General features: G+C 51.1%; 1 protein-coding gene across 1 annotated transcript; it reads right to left on the bottom strand.

The window, feature by feature from the left end:
- Positions 1-557: 557 nt before the first annotated feature.
- On the bottom strand, positions 558-2,844 carry LOC100898951 (GTP-binding protein 2). Its single transcript, XM_018641230.1, has 5 exons — positions 2,703-2,844; positions 1,986-2,584; positions 1,542-1,844; positions 1,153-1,437; positions 558-1,070 (listed from the first exon to the last, which is right to left on the bottom strand). The coding sequence occupies exons 1-5, from the start codon at positions 2,842-2,844 to the stop codon at positions 789-791; spliced, it is 1,611 nt and encodes a 536-aa protein (XP_018496746.1). The 3' UTR covers positions 558-788.
- Positions 2,845-10,817: the final 7,973 nt, after the last annotated feature.

Genomic DNA, 10,817 nt, shown 5'->3' with positions numbered 1-10,817 from the left:
AACAGTCGGATCTGGTCGGCATAAGCAAGAATAGTGTCCACTCGAATATTGAGAGCGTCCATTGAGGAATTAATCTTGATTGAAGGAAAAAGAGAGGTTTATTCAAGGGGATCGACTCTTCGTGCAAGATATTCTCCTGCCTCCTATTCTCTATCCTAGCTGTCATCATGTGCCGTGTTCCGCGATCAGTTATCATCGAGCGGTCTGTCGTGTTCCTTTCTCCCTACTGCACGGCACGAGCGATCCAGCGAAAGACTTCCAGGAATGAGAGAGAGCTTCATTCCGAGAGGCTCATCGGATCGCGTGAATTTCACGGTCGAAAATGGTTGTTTTGAGACCGCAGGGTGAGAGGAATCACATGGCAAACAGCCGTCTGCTGCTCGGCGCCAAAAACTGTACATGCAGAAGACGCCTGAATGTGATATATTATGTACAAGTCCGACTCGAACTGTACTCATTTACAGTACTACATCATTAGAGCCAATAATTGAATATCACTGAAGTGCCCGAGGCTCCAAATTCCATCCCGAACTATTATGACAACGAGCCGCGACGTAATTTGGTGTAGAGTGGAGACCTTCGGAAAGCGAGCCGAGATTCAATGGAAGACTTTCCCGACATGATTCCAGGCTCCGACCTACCCTCCGTCATGCATTCACCATGGAAGCTGTCGGAGAACTTCCCAGTTACGGAATGCCCACATTTCAACGGCATGGCGTCTTTGGTCGGTGCAGAAGTGAATCAGACGCTATGCTTTGGGCTCGATTTTCTCAGAACATCCACGCCACTCACACATTGGCCTCCTGCGGCGTCAACGGATAGACTTTTTTGACTATGCCGATGCCTCGTGTCGCGCCTTTGTGGAAAACAAATCTCGTTCCTGGACTAGCGCATTCAGGATGTCTTGCGAAACGGAACAGAATAAGCCCTGTATCGTCAGCGAACATTTCCGCCCGACCACGGATTCCTGCGACAACTGCCCCTTGCTGAACGTTTCCCACCTGGACCGTGGTGTGGTAACCGACCCTGAATGGATCATCGTCGTCGCAGCAGAGAATGCGAATTTGAGCCTGGAAAACAAATTAAACTCATCAGCTTGCGAGGAATGCCGGGGACATCCCTTGAGTGAAAAGAAGCGCAAAAAAATCCTACTTGGAACAACATCCCGGCAACGGGTCTCCCGCTGGGTGAGCACAGGACGGTTCCCTTACGGATCGCCTGAGGCCGCGTGACTTCAAGCGCGAGCGTTGCGCTTTCTCCAGCTCGTACCATACGGCATGGCACTCGATTTCGTTGAAGACTCGTCACGCGCGCTCGCTGGAAATCCCCGCAAGAATCGGGTCCCGCGAGTAGGACATCTCCTTCGCGAATGAGACCCTGCGTCAGTAGCCCACCGGCGACGAGACCGACATCAGGCACGTCGAAGGTCTCATCGATCTGCAAGAGGCAATCGCTCAGAGTCGAGAAACTTAAAGGTTCTCGCAGGGATCCAGATCACTCGGAGTCAAATACTAATCTGTCAGTTCCCGAGAGATATTCACCTGGAAGAACGTCGAAAGCTGCATCAGACATTCCCGCTCCTTGACCGTGTGTCGCGTCGGAAGGACGTTGAGGAACGCGTAGAGCAGGTTGAGGCCGATGCCGGTCACGCAAGACGTCATGAAAATCGGGCAAACGGTTCCAGAATGGAGACTCTGGGCGGCGGTCAACGCATCGTCTTGATTAAGGATCTCCATCGGAATCTTCCTGCATTCCTTGAGCAGCTGTTCGACTTGGGCCAAGGTTGCAAGCATTCTATTCTTGCTCACGGTATCTACTTTGTTGACAACCACTATCACGGGAACCTGTAATGGGTCGGTGTACGGTTTAGGAGCAAGTAAGTCGTTGTTCAGAGAGTCATGGTAGCAGGAGGAATTCAGCGATATTTGATAGAACTTTTGGTGTATATTAATCCACATAAAACGGGTCCGGCGGCCGTCACTCACTTGCAGGGCTTGGACGAGGGCTAGATGATCCAGGGCAGTTCCCGTGAGCCCGCTTACGGCAGGTACTAGGAGAATCACGTAGTGAGGCGAGTGTCCCGTCAGACCGAAGAGGGTTGTTTTGAGAAACTTCTGATGGCCGGCGAGATCGATGAATGTAATGATCTTTGAGGAGTTATCGCAAATTTCCTCAGCTGTTCGGAAATGCTTGTACGTTTGAGGTTGACCGTTCGAGTTGAAACCCAGAATCTCCCTTGATATGCTGGAGGTGTGGCCGGTTTGTATTTCGTGCAGGTGCCTGAATAGATTCAACCTCGCCCGGCCTCGGCCATTGTCGAGGTCGCCTTGCGTTAAAACGCCAAGGAGGGTACTCTTCCCCGCATCGACATTTCCCAAAACCGCGATCCGGAGCTCGATTGTTTGCTGATCGTCCGGAACCTTGCGCACGAGAATCTGAGCGGCCGTCAAATTGTCCCTGACGGGCTTTTGTCGAAGTATCGTGACGTCGGCTTCGAGCTTCTCGGCCATGCGATCGATTGTCCTCAAAGAGGCGGTCAATTCTCGGGCGTTGAGACCGACAACGGTTCCGCAGTCCTCGACACCTGCAATATTGTGGGTCAATGAATGCTGTTGAGCGGAGACCTCATCCAACTCCTCAAGGTTGTAATATCATGTCCCATACATGATATTATATTGAGTTACAGATCGGCGGAGTCATACCAATTTCGTAGATTGCTTCCCCTTGTCCCTCGCGAAGTCTCCATTTCATTTGGGTGACAAGATGCTCGAATCGACTGTCGCTGGGGTCCACAAGCTTCAGTTTGTACTCAACATTGCCTTCCGCGTCCTCGGGTGGGAGCATACACACGACCCCGGATGGAGGCGTGGCCGGTGCGGATGTCGACCCAGGTGAGATCGAGGATGAAGTTGCCTCGTAGTCATCTTCAGAGCACGGAGAGAGCGAGTCATCGTCTCCGAAGAGACCCACGATAGCCGAATTGTCCATGATCCTGCGGAAGATAAAGGTCCCTCCTCAGCGGATTTCCTGACCATGTCGCTCTTCCGACGGACACTTTCGGATATTCCAGACGACTTTCCGTGAGCGCTTTACCTAACCGGCGGGAGGAAATCAAATCCGAGATTCACGCATCGCGAAAACTGAAAGGGATCAATCCTGGCCCGGCTGATGTAATGGCAGCTCGCCCGGGCAACCCTTTATGGGAGAGGGAAAGCGCTATACACAACTTTTTCATATCAAATTCAGCCTCCCTCAAAAGCTCCCCGTAGCGACTCTGTATGCCGCAGGCGAGCGAAGGCTCTTCGTTTTGAGCGGACGAAGTTCACATAATGCATGTGGAATGTCTCATCATCCAGGTGACGGATGATTAGAGCTCACCCAGAGCCCTGCATTCCCAAATCTCGATGGGAGGGATAATAATTTTTGCAACCTTCTCGTGGGTCGACCAGCACAACAGACTCCCGGACCTCAATTCAGGTCTAATCCGAATTCGCTCCGAGCAGGCGATAGCTCACGGTCACTTTGGCGGCCGAAGGCGCCCTGAGACTACAGTCAAGGGTTGAGACGGCGGGCGTGAGCGAGCGAGCAAGAAGTCGGAAGATGCACGCCTTGGGAGACGGGATTCTTGAGCTGATTGCTAGGGCTGACTCTGAAAGACATGGATCGACTCTCACGCGTATGGATGGATGGATCTAGAATCCAAAGAGATCTGCTCGAAATCTCTAGCGATAACGACCCGTCATCGCGGATTCCCAGATTCAAAAGATCCTCTGAATGGGCTCGGAGCGAGCCCACTCCGGCAGCTGATTCCGCACGGGATGAGAGGAAGGGTTCGTTATTGATGAGTCCGAGATCCAGATGGACTTGGACTTGAGATGATGGATCACAGAAAGCAGAGCATTTTCCCTTGTCCCGCCGGGGAATCACGAATTGAGACCGAGTCTTAGCCATAGACTCTTAAGGGAAGCAGGACCAGCCAGAAGGCTGAATGACCTCTGGGAAGTTCACAAGGCGCCGAGAAACTGTGAGACCTTCTTAGGCAAGCACCGTGGAACAGCTGGTGTATACCAGCTGATCGCGAAAACAATGGTATCGTTCCGCGCTATGATGGGAGTACTTACTGAAACCCTGTAGGATCCTGAACGGGCTCCGCTGAAGGATCAGTCCGAGCCTGACTCGAGTAACTCATCCAGATGTCAATATCCGCTCTTCGGTCTCCGAATCTTCGTTAAGGCGCTAGAACGTACTCAAGGCCACCAACGGTTCACTGGCTGAATCAGATTGACAGGGCACACAATTCTCTCATAAGGAAGCCTTAGACTGTACTCCTTGGGACGCAGGTGAATGATCTCACGCAAGCACCGTCGACTTCGAACCGAACTCGAACGTCATTTCTGAGAGCAAAGGTCCAAAGAGTAGCTTCTGAGCATAAGCTTCAAAAACTACCCTTAAATTCGGCTCGTGAGGTTCTGCGCGTGCCCGCCGTGCTCCTTGTACGATTATCCATATTGTCAAGATACTGTTCAATCATAAGTATCTCGAGTCTGCGGAAAACTCGTACAGGAAGTACGGTGAATGTAATTGAACAGGATCGAAATCTGTTTATGGGAGAGCGACAATGATACCGATGATCTTTGCTGAGGCTCTTAAGGCCTGCGGGCGATCTCTCCCGTACGGCGACAAGTACGATCGGACCGCGGATGCTTTGCTTGGCAGATAACGCATCACTGGAACATTACTCACACGCGATCGGAACCTGCCTGCAGCTTGCAGTCCTAATTCTTCGCTCATTCAGCTAGATGGACCCCGGACGGTCCACGCTGCATACGGCCGGAGAATTTCCCAGGCCCTTCCTCCTCTGAGTGAGTCATCGCACACGCAGCTTGTCTATGGAATCCTAACTAGACTCTGGTTCCGCTCACTGTGCGTTTCCTCCAGGCGGAAGAGAGCGTCTCGTTCTACCTCAGACGCTGAATCTAGACGAGACGATGAAGAGTGGACAGAGTTTCGACGTTGTTGTCCAGCCGCTGTCCGATGGACATCCCTTTGCCAACACATTTTGTAGCGATCAGGCAGCAACTACCGCTCAAAATTTAATCTTCTCGAATATCGTCTTCTCATTTTCGAAGCCCCGTGGCTACGGATCCGGGTATCGTGACGATCAAATAAGATCGGCATTCTGTAGCTCGAGGATGACTGCTCCATCAACCCATCGCACTTCGCGATTCGACCGCAGCATGCTGCAGGGACAGGCGTTCCGAAATTCTGTGTGAGAGAGCACAAAAATAGCGCCACCTCCATTGGTATATTGCATGTTCAAATCCAGAGGGGCATGAAATCGTCTCTCACGCAGCGGGGAATCGAACATCGAACCCTCCAGAATTGATTTGAGGATGATTTCCGGAAGTGCGAGGATGTATTTGAAAATCCCACGATTCCAAACGTGACATGTAGTCAGTCGTCGCATGTTCGTAACCGACATGCCACATTTGAACACGAAATGGGGCTCGCTTACAGAATTTCCTTCCAAAAGGTGCACCATTGGGGGCTAGTTTTATGAAAGTTCGTTGCATTACGGTGACGAGTGACGACGCAGTCACCAATCCATCACGGCCGGTGAAATTGAGAAGCGAATCTCCACATCGAGAGTCTCTTCGAGAATGGGTCGGGGCAAACACACGAGCGCCGCCTGATGATACGCCTAAAGGAGGAAGACCACTCAATGGACGGCATCAGCAAGTTGATGCAGGTATCCCGGAAAAAGGTGCAGAATGTTTTCAAAAGCTTAAATAGTTCGAATCGGAGTTCCGAGAAGAAAGAGACGAGAGGCAGGCCGCGCGCGACAACAGCGGAAACGGATCGACGAATCATTCGGGAGAGCCGGAAAAATCCGTTCCTCACTGCCACCCGTATGGTGGAGATGTTGAAAAGCGTGGGCGTGGACGTCTCGGCCACCATCATGAAGTCCTGAGTTCGGATGGACGTGTCTACGTTCGCCGGCCGCCAAGTGCGCAAGACGACCCTCGTCACACGGTCAAGACCGTCAAGCACGGGGTAGGCAGCGTCATGGTGTGGGGTTGTTTCTCGAGTCACGGCGTGGGTCCGATCCATCGCATCCAGGGAATCATGACAGGGGAAGTTTATAAAAGCATCCTGAAGACTGTCATGCTACCGTATGCAGGGAAGAACATGCCGCTCCGTATCTTCCGACAAGATAAAGACCCAAAGCACACATGTCGGATCGTGGAGAGCTTCTTTGACGATCAGGACGTCTGTCTCCTCGAACGGCCAGCTCAGTCACCGGACCTGAATCCGATCGAGAATCGTTGGGACGTTGTCGATCGTCTCATTGATCGCAGCGAATGCTCTAGCGTCGAGAAACTCTGGCTGGCAGTCGAGAAGGCGTGGAGCGAGACCCCGAAGGAGGTCTGTGAGAACCTAGTCCAGTCAATGGGACGGAGATGCATCGCCGTCATCAGAAATGGTGGCTACCCCACAAAATACTGACTCCTTCCCAGAAAACTCATCTTCCTATTCCGTATCCGGAACAGATCATGCTTCTCGGAGTATCTCTGTCAACAGCTTTGATAGTCTTTGACGCCGAGATGCTTGAACTCTTCCCCCAATTCCTCTCATCTCTCTGGATGGTGCGCAATTTTGGGTTTGTAGATGACATAAGCGGCATGCGGACGAGGTTGGAGGCTGTCGCATCCTTTAGAAGTACATATTATGCATCGATGCCGACGATTTTTTTCGACCAACTTTTGAGTCCAACTACTGCTTGACGTGCTGGGGGCTGGAGGGCATTTCATCCGCCAGAATACAGTGAGGGCAGCCATCCTACGATCGCGTGATACGAACTGGCACTCTGCTGACTTGTCAGTCTACCCGAGACTGGAGAAGCCTCAAACAACTTGTCCCTCCGAGTGGGTGAATATTTCAGAGTTGAGCTCCACTGACTGCCATAGACATGGACCGACTCATTGTATCTGTCAGTAGGAGTTGGAGACGGGACACTCGTTTACTCCTCAAGGAAAGCGTCGGGTGATCACCAGCTATTCCCCGAGTACGCTTCCCCTCCGAGCGGAAAAACTGAAGAAGCCTCAAGCATCTTGCAAACGTCGACATAGGTATTATTCGAAACTTCCTTAGATGATAGCGATGATCCAGTCGGAGGAGAATAAGGCCGTCCGGCTTCAATCCCACGATAACCTCCCAGGAGCAGGAAGGAGAACTTCCCCGTAAATTTTTCTCTTCTGTAACTTCCGACCCTCCCATATCTCGAGGGATCCACTGAACTGGTTTCAGCAGCTTTCATCGACTGTATCGGGGCTGATGTCGATCCCGTACTTGGTTTTCAGCTCCGACAGAGCAGACTCGGTCGCATTAGATTTCGAGAGGAACTCCACGTATCTCGGCTCAGGTTCCATGTCTTTGCAATGCACGTACACAAGGTATTGTTCCTCCTTGACCGGGTAACTCACAAGGCCGTCGACCACTTCATGTCCATCGAAAAATACGAAGTGATCATCCTCGATCTCGATAACTGCGAAACCCATCTTACCAGCCGTGAAGATGGCGCCGTTATCAAAAACTTTTGCTCTAAGTCTGCCACAGCGATTGTCTCTCCTGCAGACACACGAGATGCGGTCTCCCAACTCCAAGGAAGCGTAAGGGTTAGCTCCGAGAGCTTCACCGTCGCAAACGAGTTCAACTTCCGCAAGAGCAAGAGCTGCGAGGGATATGAGAATCACCGAGCGGATCATGTTCTCTTGAATTCTGGGACTTGATTTCCCACAGAAGTTCGCGAACCGCAATTAATACTCGGAGCATTAGGACCACCGAGAGGACTAGGCGAAAGGATGGACGACAGCCCTTATCAATAACAATTTATTGCGTATAGGCACGGAGCTCATTTGAAGGCATTCATGTGCTCACTCAAGTTATCGTAAATCTGACTCTCGGCCGAAACACGCGCTTGTCTGACATCGTGCTTGTGATCGTGCTCCGGTTTGCTGCGGATTCTGCGCTCTCCGATCCAAGGGCATCTCGTCAGTTTCTACTCCGTCTAGCTTCAGTCCGCTCCGATCAGAGTACTAGCCGAACCTAGTTATCGCGGAGAGACAGAGCGAGAAATCGCTGTCTCTCATCATGGTTCCAGATGCCGGTCGACCCGTCTGCAAATCTCGCATCCGTCTCTGAGTCTCATTCCAAATATTGACACTACTATGAGTATAGGGTGATTGCACCATAATTGTGACAGTCTGGCGGCGTTCTCTCGATGGAAGCCTCCAAAATATTCCTGTGATCTTGTGAAAGAAAGGCTCGGAGAATCGGAGAATCGGAGCTCGGCGCTCGGGCGCACACGCACGCCTTAGACTGTCTTCAAATACCAAGGTTCTCAAGGTGTGGCGCCTGCCCCACCAGTGGGGCATGGAAGCTCAGGGACGATTCATACTATTGATACCGGCTTCCCGAATCCGAGAATCGACAGTCTCTTTCCGCCTCGTTTCGAAAGATTGCACGGAGAGGGCTCACGCATCACTTTATATGCTCGAAGTGCGGAGCAACCGAGACTGACAAACACATAGTTCTGGGATGCGAAGAAGACAAGTTCTCACCAGAGGAGTTCCCCCTCCGAATAGGACTTTCGCCTCATACCAATCAGACGACTATTCGAAAGACCAAGGTGACCCTCAAGACCTGGGAGAGGAAAGATCTGTGAGCGCAACACAGCTCACCCCCGAAGAGAAAGGGATCATATGTGCATATGAGAAGATCAAATAAATCCAATCCAAGTCCACACGGGAGAGTTCTGGAAACATTCGAGATAAAATTCTACTCCCGATCTCAATCTTACTTCCGATGTAAGTTTCCATAATAGACTGAATCTCTCGGCCCGCTTTGCGCATGATTGCTGCAGCCATGATTCATCTCGACCTCTCGGCGTTACGAGTTGCTCATAAAATCGAATGCCGTCCTAATCTGTTTTGAGGCTTCCAGATCCTAAATCCTTCAAGATGAAAGGCGCCTCGAAGAAAATTCGACAGTACAATGAGGATTTCTTGATTCTGGGGTTCATCCCCGCTTAACATGATCAGTGTGCACCTTTCTGCTTGATTTGCAACAAAACTTTCTCGAATGAGACCATGAAAAAAGCCGGTTGGAAGGACGCCTCCAAGGCTCCGAGGCTCATCCCAGTTTGGCCTCGAGAGATCTCAATTATTTTCGATCGCTGAAGCGTAGATTTGAGTCGCGCTCAACTATAAGCGCCATGTTCATCTCGTCGGGCGCTTCTTTGGACCGAGCTCAGAACGCTACTTATGGGATCTCGTTACCCATAGCAAAAGCTGGGAGAAGTCACACAGATGGAGAAGGATTGATGAAGCGTGCGATCCCCATGCTTGTTCAGATCGTCTTCCAGAAGGACGATGCGGAGATTAGAAGAATAGCTCTGAGCAACGATACTGTGCGCTGGAGGATCGATCGCATGGGTAGCGATGTTGAAAATCAGTTGGTCGAGAAGCTCAGAACGCTTTTTTTTCCCTCCGACTAGATGAGGCGACGGTCAAAGACAGTGAAGCAATTCTCATGGCTTTCGTAAGGTACGTCGATGATGGTGCAGTACATGAGGAGATGCTCTTTTGCAAGGCCCTCGGAACTACGACGACCGGCAGAGATATTTTTGAAATTCCCGGCGATCACCTCTCTCGGCTGGAGACCCCCATGGGGAGTATCGTGTCCTGCACCGCTGATGGGGCGCCGGCGATGATGAAGAAAGGCTATCTAAAACGAATGAAAGATCAGAATCTTAGAATGCCGATTATACACTACATGATTCACCGAGAGAATTTAGCGGCGAAGAAACTTCCCCCTGTCTTGTATGATATCATGGAAGCTGTGATAAAATGCGTGAACTCCATCAAGGCCAAAGCGAAATCCGAACGCCTCTTCAAGCAATTCTGCTTGGACTCCGACGCTGATTTTTGATTGTGTAATCATGTAAGATTGTTGCTTCATACAGACGTCAGATGGCTTTCGAAGGGTAGTATCTTGCGACGATTGATGGAATTGTTCGATGAATTGTCCGAGTTCCTGAAGGGAGAGGAGCGGATGGATATCCTCTGTACAATCGACGGCAAGGCTTTTGTTAGTAACCTCGCTGATGTTTTCGACCGACTGAATACATCGAACAAACAACTCCAGGGCAAAAAATCAATCCTGCTGGATGCCGAGACGGAAATCATGGGCTTCATTAAACTCCTGGAGCTAATAAAGAAGACACTGTATCTGGAGATTTCCACCCACTTCTCTTGATTGAAGAAATGCAAAGTGGCGAAGCGGGCTGTGCGGGTCATATCCGAACATTTGACTTCGATGATGGAGGATTTCCGTGTCAGATTCAGTGACTTGCGGGACCTGCTCATCCCTCCCTGGGTAAGTCTGCCCTACATGGTTGGTTTGGCCGACGTGGAAGCGGACTTCCAACACGGAGTGGCTGAGCTCCAAGGCGATGGGGCGATGGACTCCACGTTGATACGTCTTGGGATGGACTGCGCCACGATGATCGTCTCTGCTGCAGAGGCACGAAATTCAGTCTCCCAACTCTAAGGAAGCGCAGGGGCCAGCTCAAAGAGCTTAACCGTCGCATACGAGTTCAACTTCCGCAACAGCCAGAGATACGAGAAGGAGCGAACGAAGCACTTTCCTCCCGGCTGAGCGAACGAACATCCTGGCAAGGGATCGCAATCCGCATATGATTGTGATTGTGAGAGAGAGGAAGCCGTCGAAAGCATTAGGCAGAGTTGAAATCGACT

Source organism: Galendromus occidentalis, unplaced genomic scaffold (assembly GCF_000255335.2).
Source record: "Galendromus occidentalis unplaced genomic scaffold, Mocc_1.1 scf7180000077526, whole genome shotgun sequence".
Classification (NCBI taxonomy): domain Eukaryota; kingdom Metazoa; phylum Arthropoda; class Arachnida; order Mesostigmata; family Phytoseiidae; genus Galendromus; species Galendromus occidentalis.
This window is presented reverse-complemented; position numbering and strand designations above follow the sequence as displayed.